The following is a 20,932-nucleotide window of genomic DNA, read 5'->3' as shown; positions in this document are numbered from 1 at the left end:
AATACAATCATAGGTGGACGACGACATTTTATAACGCTGTTTATGCATATTTGAAAGGGAATTTTTCATGAATATTTTTATGTAAATATATGCACGTCAAAAATGTGGATTGAATAACCTTAATGAAACCAAAGTTGTTTTCAAGCACGAAACATTAAGGTTGGGAAAGGTTTAAAATGTCTTCTTCCATAATTTGCCAAGTTGTTTAATACCAAAGAGAATATTGAAAAATATTATATGGCAGTAATAATATAGTAAAAATGATTTCAAACTAATTGAAGATATATTTGAGTAAAAAAAATGTTTAACGAAATGAACTGCTAAAAGTCTTTAATATATAAAAAAGTAAGTGGAAGAAGACATTCAAAACATTCATGTATTGCACAGCAAGAAGTAGTTAAATAAATCGTAAAGTTAAACTACTTCTGTAGAAAACTGTTTACCAGTCCAAAACTAAAGAACGAAAAGTTTTGACTTAATTATTCATTATTTTACACAACTTTTAACCTCGAACTTAAAATTCGCGCATTCTTTAGTTTTAGACTCAGGTACAAATTACAAAATCCTTTGCGGTATTTTGATTCAGAGCAATAGAAGACGACAATAATTATACTTTTTGGGTATAATGGTAAAATAAGCTAAAGGTGATTAACGCAATTTTAAATCAATGTATGTGTAATGTATAATTAAAAAAACTACATTATCCTCATTTGCAAAGTACAAATAATAATGCTCTAAATTATTTAGATAATTAGATTTTAGATAGTTTTTTGAACGCAAAATCACGAAAAAATATGCCCCCTCTTATCTATATAATCTCTTAGAGGGGGATCCAATCAGGGAATAGGAATAAATAGAAAGGAAATGGCGCTGGTCTGGCATGAGAAAGCCAGTCGCACTGCTTTGCAGACCAGTACTTTAAACTATCACACACTCTTTTGGTACAGACACACACACATGACGTTTCCGCCCCTTGAATCCAATGTTTAAACTTGTCGGAAAGATGGAAAATTCTCATGTTTTTTGGTGAACCCCCTGTTCATAAATAGAATATTCAGAATTTCTGAAGGTTCCTCCACAACCATGTTATTATCCTCCACACCTTGAATATAATTATATAATGACAGTTTATAGAAAGTATTTACACACACGATATAACAAGGTTGAAAAATACAGGGTGATCTTAATGGATTTTTTTTTTTGGGGGGGGGGTTGCCCCTTTATATGTAATATGGCTTAATTTGTACCATCTTAAGTAATTGTTTAAAAGAAAATGAATAGGTTTATTTACTACAAGGTGTCCTAATTTTGTTTAACTTTAAGAATTTTTATTAGTTTAGATACAGGCGTATAGGCTTTACTACTTCTCCCATTGTTGACAAAACTGCATAGTATCATATTTGTTTCTATTATTTTTTGTTGTTTATTTCTAGCTTTTCTGCAGGCAAACTGAGTTAAATCCCGTCAATTACACCCTCTCAAAATTTAAAGAAAAGATGTATACTCTTTAGGGTTTAGAATTTGTACACTATCAGTACAGTTGTATTCTGTCGTCAGTGTCAATTCAGTTTTTGTGTCCGACAAAATTATCAATAATAGTGATAATTTTAGAATAAAGTGCTTTTCTTACAGTAAAATAAGTGCAATTTTATGTGTTCTTTAGTTTCTTTTTTTACACTTTTTTATTTAATCTTGGAAAACATGCCAACTGTTGTGAGAAAATTTCGTTTTCCTTGTTGTATTAGACACTTGTGACGTCGTGTATAATTGCTTCATTTCTCTGTTGCCACCTATTGTACTTGATAAACTATTTGGTTGGTTATGTATTTTATATACCGCCTTTTTGACTAACACATATTATCCCACGATTCCCCTAATAGCGGGATATTGAGTCACTGAACGTCCCTTGGGGCCATTAAGTAAAATAATGACCCACTCTGCAAAGTTTTCGTGAAAAAAAGTTACGCTCCGGAATCTGGATAGTGGATACTTTGTAACCAAAATTGGTCTGAGTGATCCTAAAGAAAGTAAAATTCCCTTGAATTATCTGTGAAATAATTGTAAATAATTATATAATTCTAGAATTAAACTATCTGAAAAAACTAAAATTTTATTTTATATTTCATATTAAGCATCTGTTTAATGTATCCGGGACATTTTCTTAAATCTCGCATCTCACATACATCACAAACCGCCCAATATTTCAACTGCATTGAATTCAGGCAGTTACCAGGCAGTTACAGGCAGTCGCTTGAGCAGTCAGGTTCAACACAGGCCTCAGGTAGGTTTCTGGCAGTCAAATTATACAGATAAGATACAGTGAGTCACAAAATATACCTATATCTCTTACACACTCCATAAAGCTTTTTTTACTTTTTTTAACATTACAAATAAAACTATGATTTTTATTTCTAAGATTTTAGTTCATTGTCGAAAAATACTGACAATCCACCACCAATTTAAATTAAATATAATGTAAACAATAAATATGTAACTTTCCTTATCTTTTCCTTTCCTTTTCCTTTTATTTCTATTTTTATATTTTTTTAGAATTGGGGGAAATATTCCCACAACCTCTACTTTTAGAGGTTTTTACATATTTTCTCCTGAAACACTTAATTTTGTATGTTTTTGCTTTATTTCATAAAGGGCTACATAAAAGTATACATGTCTAGGGCTACATAAAAGTATACATGTCTAGGGCTACATAAAAGTAAGCATGTCTAGGGCTACTTAAAAGTGGAGTAAAATCAAAGTCAAAGGCGTTGCAACACTTCAAAGTCGACTATTCTTTAAAATTGATTCAAGTATTCATGTTAGTCTGGATCTATGTGTACACTGTTAAAGGAATTGAGTCTTTGGAACAAAATAAAATATTTAAAACTCAATATCTTTAGATTTCGATGTTGTAAACCTTTGATATTTCAAATTAAGATTATTTGATCTAACAGAATTCATAGTTTGAAATATCTAAGGTCTGAAACATTTGGTTCCAAAGATATAGTAATTAGAAAATCAGAGTTTGTGGCAAAAACTCAATTCCTTTACCTAAATTTCACACACAGTACATGTAAATGCAATACATGAATTATGAAACAGTACAGGGTACAAGAATTCAAAGTTATGACAGAAAACTGTAATCTTTCAATAATTTTACAATTTCATAAACGATAATTAAAAAGTTGAGATTCAATCAATGTATTTTCACCTGAAAAATTGTTGCTTGGGTTTGAGTTGCTCTCCCACGCTCTTAAAATGCATTCTAATACAAAAATGCGAAATGGAGAGAATTCCTTAACATTGTATAAGTTATCTAAACCAGTTTTATATAGATAAAAATTTTAAATATTGTAAATAAACACTTTCCAATATGCATAAATAATATATTGTAAATGTAAAATTACAGCAGCTACATGTAAATCTGTGGTCTTTCCTATTGATAAAATGTTCTTTTTTGCTTTAACATGCCCTAATATCGCAAAGATAAGCCGAAAACATTGTAGCTTGCCATTTGCCAAAATTGACTCCCCTGTTAAAATACAACTCATTTGAAAAAAAAATGTTGTATATGTTTTCAGAAACACAATTTGTTTTTTTATTGTTTAAATAATTGTCCTTTTGTTAGAGAAGAAGGAGATATGACCATATAAGGAGAACTACTCGCTGGGATAAAATCATTTCAAATCGACTTTTTCACAAATATTTTAATCTAAAGGTTGGCGCCAGTCCCTTCAAAGCCCTTTTAGGTCTGTGATCAGGCCATGTATTGACCATTGAAATAGGGCACTTTTATTGTACATTTAAGGGAGGTTTCAATCAAGAGAAGGGGGGGGGGGACTGAATGCAGTTATATTGTTAATGCCAGTTCATGGTGCATCTACCATAATTTTGCAGTGGCACCTTTCTTACATACGCTACTTGTTTGCATAACCTTGACATTCGGAGCGCTTGGCGCCTATCCTGATTTGATGTATCTACTTTCTACCCAATCTATGGTTTTCACCAATTATTTGTTAGGTTGATCAAATCTAAACGTTGACAGGTTGCCACAATCTGTTGAATTCTGTTGCAATTGCCGGGTCACCCACAAAGGATAAGACTTCAAAGACGACTGTCCGGAATTTATTAATCTAACGTTCACATTTAAAAAGTTTTGGGTCGTCTTTTTATTTTTTGTGGGTAACCCTAAATATCTCTTTGTGGCACTTAAAGCACTGCAGTGGCCCCCCCTTCTCTGAGGTTAACATCCCTTCTGTGGCGCCTAAATCCCATTTGGATGGCGCCAAAGAATGCAGTGAATACTGACAGTACACAGAGATTATATAGGCTTAATATTGGCTTTAGTATACCTCAAGGCCGTTCTAGTCATGCTCTTGGGGTATCTATCTATATAATTATATATATAGAACCATCTATCTATCTATCTATATCTATTAGCGCAAACCTTGTTAATAATCTATCTATCCATACGTCAACTTGTATTTTTATCTTTATGCTCCTTTGATAGATCTCATAGGCTATATGTTGAGAGGGTAGGCTATATGTTGAGAGGGTAGGCTAGGGGTAGAGAGAGTAGGCTAGGGATTTTGAGGGTAGGCTAGGGGTAGAAAGGGTAAGCTATATGTTGAGAGGGTAGGCTAGGGGCAGAGAGGGTAGGCTAAGGATAGAGATGGTAGGCTAGTGGTAGAGAGGGTAGACTATGGGTAGAGAGAGTAGGCTAGGAATAAAGAGGGTAGGCTAGGGGCAGAGCGAGTACGCTAGGAATAAAGAGGGTAGTCTAGGGGCAGAGAGAGTAGGCTAGGAATAAAGAGGGTAGGCTAGGGGTAAAGAGAGTAGGCTAGGAATAAAAAGGGTAGGAGGCTAAGGGTAGAGATGGTAAGCTAGCGGTAGAGAGGGTAAGTTAGGGTATAGAGGGTAGGCTAAGGGTAGAGAAAGATGCATATAATGATGATGGAAGGTCGTACTGTTCATCTGCATAGGTCTGGAATGCGGATACAGGATAAAGGATGCAGTATATGGGATACAGGACACAGGATAAAGAACAAAGAACAAAGGGTACATGATACAGAATACAGAATACAGAATATAAAATCAGAGTTATGGCAAAGACTCAATTCCTTAGTGTCAGGATCAATGATGCAGTTTATTGGATACAGGACACAGGATAAATTAAGAACTATGGACACAGGGTACATGATACAGAATACAGAATACAGAATATAAAATATAGGTTACAGGATACACGAAGGAAATGAGTCTTTGCCACAACTCTGATTTTATAATCCCTATATCAGGTGTCAATCATGCGATTAGAAAATTTGAGTTTGTGACAAAGACTCAATTCCTTTATTGTTAAAGATGAAAATGTGCTAAATTTGGTTCTGCTGCACTTGTAACTTTAAAATGACCATTTCTGAAAAAGCCTGCGTGGCGAGGCCAGGCTATAAATATAAAGTCTGAAGATAGAACAAGATATAGACAAACCAAACTAGGCAAACCGTTAGGTTAAATACATATGTGGGCAACAATACGCATTCCAATCCCCCCCCCCCCATCACATCAATTCATACGCATCTTCTTATCCCCCCTTTCATCCCCCCCCCTCCCCCTACATCTTGAGGCAAAAAGGTCAAAAAAGGGCAGCATCAAGCGTCAGTCGTATTGCGTAGCTTTAAACATTACCACGTTAACGCACTAATGCGTAATGTAATTTACATATACTTATCTAACGTCCCGTTTGCCAAACGATGGACGCATATAGACAAAGTCTGTATAGATATTGAACCAGCACATTGTGAACTAGACAGAATGAAAGGTCGAATTTAAAAACACAACATTGCTGGTCTAACTTTGTGACCTCGTAGCTTCTCTAGTTTTAATTTGACGCATAATAATAAGCTGATAACTTTATCTGGTTTCATACCAGCAGTTCAAAACATTTTTCTTCATCTCAATATCTCTTCAATAAGAGAAATTATTATCGAAATTATTAAAGATTTCAATCTGACCTGCAATTATTAGTGAAACAACAAACATGATTTATCATTTTAACAAACGTTATTTATCTATTTCAGGTCAAAAAGAGTTTTTAGCTCCAGAGCAGTTCTATCCAAGGAGGCTTTAGGAGGAAAACTAGAATTTTTGAAGCAATCGAGAATCAATCAATCAAGATGAGTTACACGATAGGTTCAAGAGCTATTATTCCTCTTTGGAACAAAATAAAATATTTAAAACTCAATATATAATGATAATAATAGGAATAATAATAAAAATAATTATAAAAATCATTATAACGTTTATAATAAACTCCAGGATGCAGTTGAGGCTGACATGGAAAGGTTCGAGGCCGCTGTTGCAGCCATGGAGAAGGAAATGGAGGACAGGTGAGGTTAACAATAATTAAACCTTTTTATCCATTAGGTGTAATAATTCGTCGTATCATCTGTTTAAACGTTTTTGTCATGGACTAAACACTTTTTTATGAAAGCTTTGGTTTCTGGATTTAGAATGCAAAACTTGACAAAGCCTACTTACATAATTAGAGACAGATCGGACATACTTACCTCTCCATTGTTTTGCGTGGGATATTATCATGGCTGAAAATACAAAAAATAGTATTTTGGAATTCCTGATTTACAAATCATCAAAATTTAAAACTATGTAAACTGAGAAAGGTATAAAGGGCAAATATTTAAATGCCATGAGATATTGACGGGGTTAAAACTTTATTACCATGTTTTAACCTCGTCCCTCTGGTTTATACGTGCCTGCCTTAGGCTGATTATAGTTAAATTCATAATTTTACGACTTGGTTTAAGCTGAGTTGATCTGTGTGAACCATTTTATGTTGATCTTTTGGAAATTAATATTATTCTTAATGAAAGTGACTGGATAGACATGGTAGTTGAGCTGAGAAAACTTTAGGATTCATTTGATCCAAATGAGACATTATTACGGTGTACAATTTTGTAGATTTGTATATTGTTTCACCAGTTGTTTTAGTCAGCATGATAGAACGTTTTTTACAATTATTTATTAATCCAGACAAAAATTCTAACAATAATTTTAAAGTAAACTAGTTGTTTTGGAACATAATTCTAATAATTCTAATAATTGAAAGAAAGGAAATCAATGATAGAATCAATTATTTCTTTATCGTCATTATATTGAACTCTTTGTCCGCTGAAAATATGTTTGCGGATTTCATTAATGTCGTCTTTTCGATTAAAGTTCCCGGAATTCTTCGAAAAACGTTTGTGAGCAAACGAACATTACAGAAACCGAACTGATAACTGAACTTGTACATTTGGGAAGTTGCCCTTGGGAAAGTACCTAACACCTAAAGTTTAACCTTACCCTGGATTAACCCAGGTGTTCGGTTTCTTCAATTTGGAATAAATGTTTGTTTTTATCTTTAATTCAACAATCTTCAACCTTACAGACCAGACATAGTTCACAGAGCTAGTTGTTCAGCTTTACTTTTTGATTGAAAACGCACCCGTCGACAAAAAGGTTAAAATTGAAAAAGCGGGAAAAGGTTTGTTGGTTAAACAAGGAACAAACTGTTAAATCATGACATATCTTAAATGAAACTTAACAATTTACAGCTTTATATAGTCTATATACTAAGAAAAATAAAAGTAGAATTCAACAAATTAACTTTATGCTCCAGACAACAATGAAAAATATATTTAGGATTAATGAAACATAACCATATGTCTTGCAGGATGGGTCCTCAGCGGCCCCGCCTTCCCGAGTGGGCGGTTCCAGATAATCAGAAGCATAACTGGCCAGCTCTTAGTGAGGATACTCAACCATTGAAAGGTGTTTATTAATCAGTCAAATACACAATCAATCAACTCAAAAGTTAATCAATTAATCAATCAAATTATATTGTATTGTATTAAATTGAAATGTTCAGAGCTCTACAGCCCATATTATCATATTCTGTGTGCACACATACAGGGTTGCCCACAAAAGGTTTGGCTTCAATGACGACCTAAAACTCTAATAATTAACCGATCTGCAAGCTAAATTTTGGTTCCTGCATTGCATATGGTTTTTAAGTGGTATCGTATCCGTATACTATAATGATTTGACAAAGAAAAAAGAACAAGTTCACAGCTCCAAGGAACCAAGAATGTGAAAACAAAGAATAATAAAATTCCACACAGTCGTCTCCATGAAGTCGCATTCTTTTTTTTAACCCTGCATAAGACGTTCAGCAATCTTTTGAGACCAGAGATGGAATTTAAAGAATTTAAGCCGCGGTTTAAATCCACCTAAATCCGCCAAAACCCGGTTTAAATTAAGCACCGGCTTAAATCTTGAAGCATTTGATACAATTTTAAGTGGAACCAACCGGCCATATCTAAACCGCGGCTTAAATTTAAACCGCCGCTTAAATTCATTAAATTCGGCCACAGATTAAATTAAAAGTAAGAAGTAGTTGAACTACGTAGACGTTGTTGAACCACTTCTCTTGTGCACCGGTTCAAATTGAAGGAAAGTGGTTCAATTTAGTACGCATAGTTCAACTTTTTTAAAAAGGTAGCTTCTTTATCCGAAAAATTAAATGCCAAAATATTTTATTTTTAGGTTTTACATCTCAAACCATCAAGGATACTGGAGATTCATGGACGGTAAGATTAAAAGAAAGATATTTGGAAAGATTTGAAGACAGGACTAACAGACAAAAAAACAACAGGTCTGACAGACAGAAAGGCAATAAGGCTGACAGACAGATGAACAACAAGATTGACAGACAGATGAACAACAAGATTGACAGACAGATGAACAACAAGACTGACAGACAGAGGGACAACAGGACTGACAGACAAAAAGACAACAAGACTGACAGACAGAGGGACAACAGGACTGACAGACAAAAAGACAACAAGACTGACAGACAGAGGGACAACAGGACTGACCGACATAAAGACAACAAGACTGACAGACAAAAAGACAGCAGAACTGACAGACACAAGGACGACAAAACTAACAGACAGATGAACAACAAGATGTACAAGCAAACATTTATTGGACACAAAGACAAAAACTGAGCAAATTTTTTTACATTATTAATAATTTAAAATTCTTGTTTAGCTTGAGGTAGATATCGGGGAGTATGATTCACAGGGGGTCAAACTTAGGTAAACATTCTTTAAATATTCAAACATAATTTTCTTAATATTTTTCTTAAAATTTTCGTTTCTGTATTTTTTGTTTATTTGATAACACTGTTGCAGTGTGTGTGGAGATACAATAATAATCCGTGCTGCCCGGTCAAACCTAGAGGTCAAACCCAACAATCAATCCAGGTAGGACCAGGTCAAACCTAGAGGTCAAACCCAACAATCAATCCAGGTAGGACCAGGTCAAACCTTGAAGTCAAACCCAACAATCAATCCAGGTAACACCAGGTCAAACCTAGAGTTCAAACCCAACAATCAATCCAGGTAACACCAGGCCAAACCTAGAGGTCAAACCCAACAATCAATCCAGGTAGGAACAGGTCAAACCTTGAGATCAAACCCAACAATCAATCCAGGTAGGACCAGGTCAAACCTAGAGATCAAACCCAACAATCAATCCAGGTAGGAACAGGTCAAACCTAGAGGTCAAACCCAACAATCAATCCAGGTAACACCAGGTCAAACCTTGAGGTCAAACCCAACAATCAATCCAGGTAGGACCAGGTGAAACCTAGAGATCAAACCCAAAAATCAATCCAGGTAGGACCAGGTCAAACCTAGAGGTCAAACCCAACAATCAATCCAGTTGGAACCAGGTCAAGCCTACAGGTCAGACCTAGCGATCAAAACCTAACAATTAATCCAAGTGGAAACAGGTCAAATCTAACAATCAAGGTGACATAATGATTTCACTTTAAAATAAACATCAGATTAAAAAAAGGTATAATAAAACTTATAAAGCTTTTTTAAATTGTATTTTATCCAATATGACCAAATTATTTGCAAGACGACCGTTCGCTAAAGAAATTGAGCAATTAGATTATTTTTATATAAGTTCAGTACATGTATAGAGTTGAAAACTAATGAATATGTATAATTGCATTACAAGTGTTGACTTGAAAACTAATAAATGTTTATATATAGTTTTAGTACAAGTATAGAGAGAAGGTTTAGCCTCCCACCGGGCTGTAACCCAGACAACCTGACTAGCAAGATTACAACAGACAATATACTTATTGTAAATTGTCCAAGGTATGTTCCTAACCCGGTATGCGCAAATGTGCAAATTCACAAATATAAAATTTGCACTATTATATTTTTTTCAATACAGTATTCTTTTTTATTCTTTTATATCATCTAAACGGTTCTAATCTATTCTATTATAATCTACTATAATCTATTCTATTCCATTCTATTATGATCTATTTTATTCTAAACTGTTCTTCTTTTCTAGTCCATTCGATTTCGTTTCTTTCTGTTTTATTTATTCTATTTTTTCTTTCAGTTTTTTATGTTTCAATTATATTTTATCCTAATTTACTTTAGTCTATTCTATTTTGTTCTGTTCTCGTCTATTTTTCTGTTTTAATTTAAACTGCAGTGGGAACCATAAAACTTTGGAATAGGAAGACGACATTTTATTAATCTGATGTGTTTTTTATGTTGTGATAAAGAAGATAACTTCACCATTAGCTTGAAAGCCAACTTATTAAGACTAAAATACAAGATTTTTGACCAAAAAACCTCTTTTATCATAAGTAATTATATTTTCAAATTAATCTCTGGATTTTAACACCTTTTGCTTCAAAGTATCGTATGTAGCAACAATGTTCAGCATCAGTTATCATTGTAATCTATATAAATAAGAAAGACAGTCATATATATGTTGCCTGTAGCCGACCAAATGGCTGGAAAGAATGGGCTCACATTTTTTGTGGACACTCCCGTATCTTATGTTCATTAAACTTTTATCATATATTGATTCTAATTTACAGATTTATGGCCCCACTGTGTTCTATACTAATCTATTTTTTCAGTTTAATTCTATTATATTCTATTATATTCTATTTATATTATATTTTATAATATTATATTATTTTCTATTATATTCTAGGAAGATGATGTTGACCGGCCCCTCATCGCGTGCTATAAAAACGAGCTACTACTAGACTGGAGTCTAGTATTCTCTTTTATATTTTATGTATATATAGATATATTTGTAATTATTTTAATATTAAGAAATATATATATTTGTGAAAACTGGACAGCTCTTCTTCAAAATTATTTAAAAAGTCATTGTCCAAATATTTTACGTATTCAATTTTATTTATAGAGAGTCATTGAGATAAAAGTACGTTGAAAAATATGAATTCTTTTAAAGGTTTTTTATCAGACCTGATGCATCTTGTGTACTTTCCTATCTGAGCTTATCTATTTAGGTCTACAGCTGGCTTTGTTTAGAAGGGGACCATTGCCTTTATGCTTATCCGATTTAGATAGCTTTAGAACCATAGTATTTCAAGGTCACATTTTAAATTAAATAAAAATCAATTTAATCGTTTTATTCATATTTATATAAAAAATGGGATGGTTTCAAAAATTTTATTTTATTACACAGTGAAAACAGAAAACAATTGAATAAGAAGACGACATTACTTCAATATTTATGCGTATTTAATGTTGTTACAAAGCAAATAGTTTTACTAGATACTTATCAAACCACGAATTAGGTGAAATGGGTCTGCTTATACACACATTTGTCTTATGTTCATTGGACTTTTAAAAGTCTAAAGTCGTCTTCCTATTTCGCAAAGTTTTCTGATTATCACTGTATTTTTAACATAACATTATTGAAGGAAATGTCGTCTTTATTTCGAATGGTCTTCTCTTGAAAGACTTAAATGCCAGTTTGAATCACAATAAATTAGGTATTTTTTACTCATTAGATGAGGGCCGCAGAACATTATAACATCATTTTTAATGTTATTGAGGCTCAGAATCTGTAAAAATCCTCAAACCTAAATGTATTATAGAAAAGAGAGTTTGTTTATAAGCACTTTTATTTAAAACAAAAATAATCAAGTTCCAAGGTCACATTCATTGCTCCCAATCATTTGTAACCCCCAGATACCTACAACTGGCAACCATAGACTCTCCTTGCTTGTCAACCTTTCCTCTCTTCATCATCATTCATTTGAATCAATCCATTTCAAGCTTCTTTCTTGTTGAGTAGAAAGCACGCACCCTTTCCTCCTACATCCGTCAGGTGGTCATAACTGCTTTACCAGATGTTGGCTTTAGATGATTTTGAAACCACAGGTTTGTGAAGAGTGTAGGAATCAAACCCCTGAATACCAATCTGGATACCAATGCAGTTTCTGGCTGCGGACAAGTGTGCTTAACTAAAGTGATCTAACGAGAATTGGTGTCACACACTCTCCACCACACCTCACAAACAATAATATTAATATTGCCTTTGACAAGCCTGTTAATAAACCATTAATAGACTAATTTTAAAACAGAGATCCAAATTTATCGTTAAATAAAAAGAGCTTAAGGTCGTCATTAAAGTCTCATCCTGTGTGGATCACTAAAGATGTTGAAATTTGCATGCATATCGAAAATTATAATTATATGAATTTAATCGTGTTTTAATCTATAATTCAACCATCTTTAAGCTTTAAGAGTTATCTTTTCTACACTTTTTCATTTAAACGTATGACGACAAAAAAAATACATAAAGGCAAAACTGTTAAATCATATCCGCGTTACTTCCGTTTTATACTCATTTTGACTGGAAAAGCAATAATTTTCGTGAACAGTTTACAATGTGTATGGTGTCTCTGAAAAACGTGTGTTTAAGCTTTTTCGCAACTTGACAAATTTTATTGTACAGGGTGTCCCAAAAAAACATGGGAATTCAGTGACGAATTCGATATCGTCTTTGTTATGAATTAGCATTGTAATACCTAATTTCAAAAGCCATAATATTATTATGTCTGCTAGAGTTTATTTAATGAAAAGGGTAAAAGACTGTAAAGATGTGTCTATAATGTCTCCGCAAGATGAACAGTGAATACGGACAAGTTTAATCTGTTTGTATACTGAAATTTTCTTGTTTTACTAAGTACAACCGTATGCAGTCAAAACATAAACAAACAAAATGTAAACATAGCAGACGAAACTCTTACAGATTATACAGCTTTCTCAGTAGGTATCACTATACTAAATCAAAGAATTATTTGAAAAGACGATATCGAATTCGTCACTGAATTCCCATGTTTTTTGGGACACCCTGTAATAAAAAGTGTTTCTCTAGAGTAAGTATAACAATGCCTGTAAAAATGGGAGGGTCGTCGATCAAACATTTTGCTCAAAAATTCCATTTAAACCTTCTAAAGTAGGACTAGTATTCGAAAATTAACTCGGTCTCTTTTCCAAAGATAAAAAAAATTCTAATAATTTTATTTTGCGTATGATACAACAGAATGAAATAAATTGCAAATTTTCAATGATAAAATTGGGATTTTTAAAAAGAAATGACAAAAAATTATGAATGATCTTTTTGAACATCATAGGAATCGGGACCGAGTAAATTTCGAATACATTGTGAAGGTTTTTCAGAGACACCTTGTACGCTGTACAGTGTACAGTACTATAAAAACACCATCAAAATAAGCATTTTTTGGGGTTTTATTAACATATCATGAGTTGGTTTTTTTTCTAAATAACTTAAAAACGGCTTAGATTAGAACGTTTCAAGTTGTGAACAAATGTTGCCAAATTTTTTTATGAATAAGAAATGAAAAACTTTTTTATTAACTAAGGTTCAGGGATTTATATATTTAAAAAGTGTGTCAGATGTTAATATTTGTCAAAATTAAAAATACGTTTTTTAACTTTTTTTTAAATCCTCCCTTGCACCCTACTATTAAAGTTAGAGGTCTAATGAGCAGACCTTGAAAAGTTGGACTAAGAAAATGCATCACACTCCCCTATCTCAACTCTAAGGGCAGAATCATAGGAGGGGAACACCCCCCCCCCCCAGCCCAGCCGGGATGGGGTTAAATTGAAATAAATATTTGTAAACCAGTCCTAAAAATTTAAAATGTTGGGGTTTTCCATTTGGCTATTATCTACTATCTAGAACCTTTTAAGAATGCGTGATAATTCGGCGTCAAACCTTATAGAAATCCAACGTATAGAAACTGCTACGTAAAACATTGTAGTGTAGCTTATCATTATCATTATCATAATTTCTATTTTTTTAACATACCGTAGACATTAAAGGAGAAAAATATGTACATTTGTACTGCTCTCTATTGTGTTTAAGGTCCCCCATGGGTTTTATTATGTACTGACAGCATAAATGAATGATTATATGGTTATGCATAAAATTGCGTGTTACTATTAATTATAGATATTTTATAAAAATGCTATCTACAGTTTTATTTTTAGAAGAAAAAAATCTTAAAAGTATAAAAAAAAAGTTCTCCAGTAATGCTAAAATGATTTCATAAAATTCTGTTTTACCATTTAAATAAAAGGATTTTATGAAAACTATATCTACAATTTACACTGATTATTTAATTTCTCAAAAATATAAAAAATGTTCTCCCGGAAAATACTCCATGTTGCTATACGTAGCGGTTTCTATACGTTGGATTTCTATAGGGTTTGACGCCGCTAATTCATTGTAAATAAAAACTTTTGTAAATTAAGAGAGGATCTTTCTCATATGATTTTCAAATTAATCTACCCAATTATAAATGCTACAGTTACACAGAGCTGGGTGTTTTAAGCTGGAAATAGTGTATGGGTCATTTCATATGAAATTAGTTCGGAATAATCGTCTCGTCAACTTTTTTCAGCATTTCACACTTTACTTTGCGTAGCATCTCAGGGGTATACAGACCATAGTATACAATACACCGATATATATATTTATGCGTCTCAATTGTCAAATTTTCATTTTTTCTTTTATCCATTGTAAATAATAGTAATAGTTTTAGTAAATTTGCTGGTATTTGATGATAAGAATTTTCTAAATATCGCCTGTTGAATTAGGAAGAAGAGAAATAATGTCGTCTTTTTCAACGCTCAAAGAGGGTTCCCACAAAACTTGACAGTAACGAGAAAACTCATAAAGGTCGTCTTTGATCTTTAAAATACTATTTATTCGTAAACCTTATTTTGAAACTATGATTCTAAAGATAATAACCACAAAATAACCCTAGTCCTGGAATTTCCAAAATGCGCTTTGTCATTTGTGTGCTTACATGTAGAATAAAACTAACGGAACCTCGCAAAGAAAACAAATAATGGGACCTAAAGAGTAATACCACTAACGGAACCTGCGAAAAAATAATCATACATAGAACCTCACAAAAAATGCAATTAAAAGAACTATACGTAAAGAATACCAAATCAATTTAGGTGCGCAACTAGACATTTTGTTAGGGGGGGGGGGGGGGCATGAAGAGGGAAATATTTCACGCGTAGTGCAAAAAAATGTTGCCCACCCCCCTATACATTTTTTATGGGGGGGGGGGCAAGAAAAATGTGTTTTATACTCAAACAATAAAAAACTAACCTTACCAACAGGATATTCAGTAAGTCAGATCTAATATAAAATAAAATAAAAAAAATCTTTTCTGTTTAATATAAATCACAATATTAATTAATTTACAATTTATATATAAACATATTCATTATTCATCCATAAATCAAATATGTGCATTGTACTCAGATACTGAATTAAATGTCTTTCATTTAAAAATCATGATTTTACATGAAAAATATTTTTTTTTATAATATGACACATCACACAATACTAGCGGTGAACATGTAGGATTAATTTAATAGTTGTACTACGTAATAAAGCAGTTTCATAATAAGTGGCAGAACTGAGAGTGAAAATATCTAAAAATACTTAATAAACCCCCTTTTATTTAACGATCAGAGCTCTTAAATTTGCTCAGGGTCAGGATTCATGAATCGATAAATTGCAAAACAGGGCGGACTTCTTGCCCCCCCCCCCTAAAGGGCAAAGTGAATAAATACTAAAGTGGAACAGACTAAGGCAACGACGACAGGTTGGGCCATAAGGTTTTATTTGGTTTGGAAATAATTGCATAAACAGATTTCTTTTGGAAAGTAAAGACTAAAGACCCATGTAAATGTCGTCTTTAGTTAGAACTTAAATTTTCATAATTAAAAATCAAACATTTTTGTATGTTTGTATGTATTTTATACATACTGTATAGTCGCTTAATCAACTCATTGATTTTGTCTGGCACTTCTAATTCATTTAGTTCTTTCCAATCTCACTCCTTTCCGAAATATGTTTGTAAATTTCTTTAACACGTCTATGTTATTATCCAGAGACGTATTCAGGGGGGGCTAAGGGGGTTCATCCCACTCCTGGATCAGTGAAATATATGCTTTTTTGGGGGGGGGGGTTGGCCTCCCCCCAACCCCTAAAAAGAAAAAGAAATGTAAGCCCTTCCTGGGGAAAAAAACCTGAATACGCCCCTCTTAATATCTTTAAAACTATGTCTTAGTTCTCAGCCACTCTTAAATTTGTCAAAATACAAAAGTGAAGACCAAGAGATATATTTCAGTATCACAAATTCTGCATTCCTTGTTTTACAGATTATGCATGCAGGCATTATTGTGCTGTCTGAAATTATTTATTGTGCAGTAAAATGGCTAAAATTCACTTCTAAAATCCTAATTTACGTTAATCAATATTTAAGTTAAATACAAATTTTAAGTCTGTGTTTGTAAACAAAGGGAGTCCAGTTTCTGTTGTATACTGTGCACTCAGTACAGACCAATCTATATATACAGGGTGTCCCAATTGAATTGGATATCGTCTTTGTTATGAATTAGCATTGTAATACCTAATTTCAAAAGCCATAATATTATAATGTCGGCTAGCGTTTATTTTCTGAAAAGGAGAAGAGACTGTGAAGATGTGTCTATATTGTCTCCGTAAGATGAACAATGAAGACGGACAAGTTTGCTCTGTTTGTTTACTGCAATTTTCTTGTTTTACTAAGTACAACCGTATGCAGTCAAGACATAAACAAACAAAAGGTGAACATAGCACACGAAACTCTTACAGATTACAGCTTTCTCAGCAGGGATGTAATGCAAGGAAAGTTATTTCAGAGGTGTACACATCTTTTGGACTGCAGTGTACTGTCTCTGGGCGGTAATGTAAACACAAGACGGATGTCAAAGCCTGACATGGGATCCATCTTTCACATAAAAAAAATCAATGAAATATTCTGGTCATAGGAAACTATTATGTAAATTATCAAAATTATCAAAATTTAATGCTTTTAACCTCCTCGGATACTAAACGAACACTGATGCAGACTATTCTTGTTTACAAATTCCGCCTAAAGAGAACTGGTTTTAATATGATAGTATACACGACCGCAATTAACTTTCCTTGCATTACACCCTTGTTTCTCATTAGGTATCACTATACTAAATCAAAGAATTATTATAAAAAAAATTTTAAAACTGAATTGGGGTAGAAAAATAGTTCAAATGAGCAAAAAATGCGTTGATTTAAACTACAGGATATGACGTCATGTCAGTAGTTCAAATGAACAATAGTTCAAACGAACAATAGTTCAAACGTACCATAGTTCAAACGGCAGTAGTTCAAATGAGAATCCACCATCACGAAACATCGACTAATTTCCCTGAACAGGGTTTTGCTGCAGCTAACCTGATAATGTATTAGTAAATAGTATGCAAACAAACACAGCTGGAACTCCGTATTCCAATCATATCTATCTATCTATCTAACCATATAACTATCTATCTATCTGCATATTATATCACTGTGTCTTGTATCACGGAGTTAAACAGCATGAAATTCTTTTATTACTTAGATATGCAATAGAACACCCACACACTCCGTCCTGCCTTCCTGCCTTCCAACCTTCCTGCCTTCCTACCTTCCTACCTTCGTATTTAGGAGAACTTGAATCTGATTCATTGCATACTTACTCCCCAGTAAACCAGCCCACACAGAGACAAACAGATAAAAAATCAGACAGATAGACAGGAAGACAGGTAGACAGAAAGACAGATAGACAGAAAGACAGAAAGAAAAACAGACAGAAAATAGGTGTAGATAAATAGGTATGCAAAAGAATTGAGTCTTTGTAACTAACTTTGATTTTCTAATCCCTTTGTAATTTGCAACCTAATGTCGTAGACCTTTGATATTTCAAACTATGAATTCTATTAGATCAATTAGATATAGTTAGAAAAAATCAAAGGTTTACACAATTATGTTGCCAAGATATAGGGATTAGTAAATTTGAGTTTGTGGCAAAAACTTGCAGTTCCAAATTAAGCAGATATACAAGTAGTGGTAAGCCAAAGAGTGAAATAGATAGACAACCAGACAACAGATGAATAGGTAAGTAAATTAATAACAGGACTTCATACCAGATAGACAACTAGATAGACAACCAGATATACAACAAGATAGATGAATAGATAGACAACAAGATAGATGAATAGATAGACAAATATATTTTAAACCAGACGAATAAACATTGAAACATATAGACAACCAGTTTATTGACCAGATAGATAGCCAGATAAAAAAAAATAGAAAGAAACCAGGTAGACGACCAGATAAACACCCAGATGGATTATCTATCTATTCGTCTTTCTAATTATCTATCTATCCGTCTACTCATTTATCTATTTCTCCCAGTGTCTATTTATCTTCCTATTTAGTTTGTATAATTTCTCTAATTTCTAGCGTTTAACAAATCTTAGTTTAAAGCAGATCATTTCAGAATTAACACCAGGGGCCACTACAGGTCCTGCAGGTCCTGCTAGGGGGAGAGAAAATAATAGAGAAGGGAGTTGTGGGGAGGGGGGTATAAAGTAAAAGCCATAAGGAAGAGAGGGAAGGTAAAGTTTTGAGGAAAGAAGAGAAATTAAAAAAAAGAAATTGAGTTTTTGCCACAAATTCAGATTTTTTAATTCATATACTTTTGCAATCCAATTTGGTGTAGACCTTAGATATTTTAAACGATGAATTCTGTTACATCAAATAATCTAAGTTTTGTAAAGATATAGGGATTGCAAAGTTTAAGTTTGTGGCAAAGACTCAAATCCTTTTGGAGGAAAATGGGGGGAAATAAAAGAAAAGGTTTAAGGAAAGATGGGAAAGTAAAGTAATAGGTGTAAGGAAAGATGGGAAAGTAAAGGAAAAGGTGTAAGGAAAGATGGAAAAGTAAAGGAAAAGGTGGGAGCCATTATGTGAAAGTAAAGGAAAAGGTGGGATGAAGGATTGGAAAGTAGAGGAAAAGTTCGAAGGAAAAAAGGAGGTAATGATAAAATAAGTTTTACTTAAACAATAATCTAATAATTAAAATTTTTTTAACCTTCATCTTCTGGGCCTCAGACCCTAATTAAGCTAAATAAAATTTAAAATCTCAAATCCAGAATTTAAGATTATGATATTTAGAACCTAGACTCTAGAATTTAGAACCTAGAATTCGAAATCTTGAAAACCAAAGTTAGAATTTAGTTTAAAATCTAGGAACTAAAATCCACAATATAGAATCTAGAATTTGAAATTTAGATCAAGAATTTAGAATTTATGAATCCAGAATCTAGATATCATTTAATACAGAATCCAGAATCCAGAATCTAGAATTCAGAATCTAGAATGTAGAATTCTAAATCTGAAATTTAGAATCTAGAATGAAAACTTCTAAATCTGAAATATAGAATCAGGAATTTAGAATTCTAAATCTGAAATTCAGAATCAAGAATGTAGAATTCTGAATCTAAAATTCAGAATCTAGAATGTAGAATTCTAAATCTGAAATTTAGAATCAAGAACGTAGAATTCTAAATCTGAAATTTAGAATCTAGAATGTAAAATTCTAAATCTGAAATTTAGAATCTAGAATGTAGAATTCTAAATCTGAAATTTCGAATCTAGAATGTATACTCTGAATGAATGATTAAGGGAGAAGGAAAAGATCATGTGTAAATGTTCAACCTAAAGAAGACTATTACAGAAAACCCCGTTGGATTCCATTCTTTTAACAAACACACTGCAGATTTTTTCAAATTTTTAAAACAGTTCTCGAAAACAATAAAATGTTACCAATACAAAATCTAAATCTATAAGATGGTTTAAAGAATACTGCAGTGTGTCACTTGAGTATATAATGCTTTAAAAAATACTGCAGTGTGCGGCTTGAGTGCAAGATGGTTTAAAGAATATTGCAGTGTGCGGCTTCAGTATAAAATGTTTTGAAGAATACTGAAGTGTGTGACTTGAGGATAAGATGGTTTAAAGAATATTGCAGTGTGCGGCTTGAGTAAAAGATGGTTTAAACAATATTGCAGTGTGCGGCTTCAGTATAAGATGGTTAAAAAATACTGCAGTGTGCGACTTGAGTGCAAGATGATTTAAATAATACTGCAGTGTGTGGCTTAAGTATAAGATGGTTTGAAGAATGCTGCAGTGTGCGGCTTAAATATAAGATGGTTTGAAGAATGCTGCAGTGTGCGGCTTGAGAATAAGATGGTTTGAAGAATGCTGCAGTGTGCGGCTTAAGAATAAGATGGTGCCTGGTGTGCCTGAGATCAAGTGAAATATGGAGAATATACTATCTTGGTCTAACATCGGGATCTGGCGCCGCTAATATGAGGACAGATGGAAAGACAGATAGACAGCAGTTGAATGAATGCGAAAATCGTTGGTTGACAGTTGACTGAGTTGGACAACAGACAGATGAATGAAAAGGTTTATCATTTGTTAAACACGTATCCATCAAAGATTTTCCCTGGCTCTTTTATCAAGTCAATTAATTACTTTTTTACTTTTATGTTTGCTTCTTCTACCTTGTTTCTTTCTACATAATCAAAATAAATATTCGGCAATTTTTGGTAAG

The 20,932-nt window shown here is 33.0% G+C and overlaps 1 protein-coding gene and 1 long non-coding RNA gene across 2 annotated transcripts; both read left to right on the top strand.

The window, feature by feature from the left end:
* Nucleotides 1-2,130: 2,130 nt before the first annotated feature.
* On the top strand, nt 2,131-6,157 carry LOC111703402 (uncharacterized). Its single transcript, XR_002765607.1, has 2 exons — nt 2,131-2,281; nt 6,075-6,157. It is a non-coding gene; the product is annotated as an uncharacterized LOC111703402 (long non-coding RNA).
* A 153-nt stretch (nt 6,158-6,310) lies between these two features.
* LOC111703401 (alpha-crystallin B chain) lies at nt 6,311-11,234 on the top strand. The gene is made up of 7 exons (XM_023475333.1): nt 6,311-6,383; nt 7,727-7,824; nt 8,599-8,642; nt 9,106-9,152; nt 9,249-9,320; nt 10,119-10,226; nt 11,089-11,234. The coding sequence occupies exons 1-7, from the start codon at nt 6,331-6,333 to the stop codon at nt 11,141-11,143; spliced, it is 477 nt and encodes a 158-aa protein (XP_023331101.1). The 5' UTR covers nt 6,311-6,330; the 3' UTR covers nt 11,144-11,234.
* Nucleotides 11,235-20,932: the final 9,698 nt, after the last annotated feature.

This window comes from Eurytemora carolleeae, unplaced genomic scaffold (genome assembly GCF_000591075.1).
Source record: "Eurytemora carolleeae unplaced genomic scaffold, Eaff_2.0 scaffold469, whole genome shotgun sequence".
Taxonomy (NCBI): domain Eukaryota; kingdom Metazoa; phylum Arthropoda; class Copepoda; order Calanoida; family Temoridae; genus Eurytemora; species Eurytemora carolleeae.
This window is presented reverse-complemented; position numbering and strand designations above follow the sequence as displayed.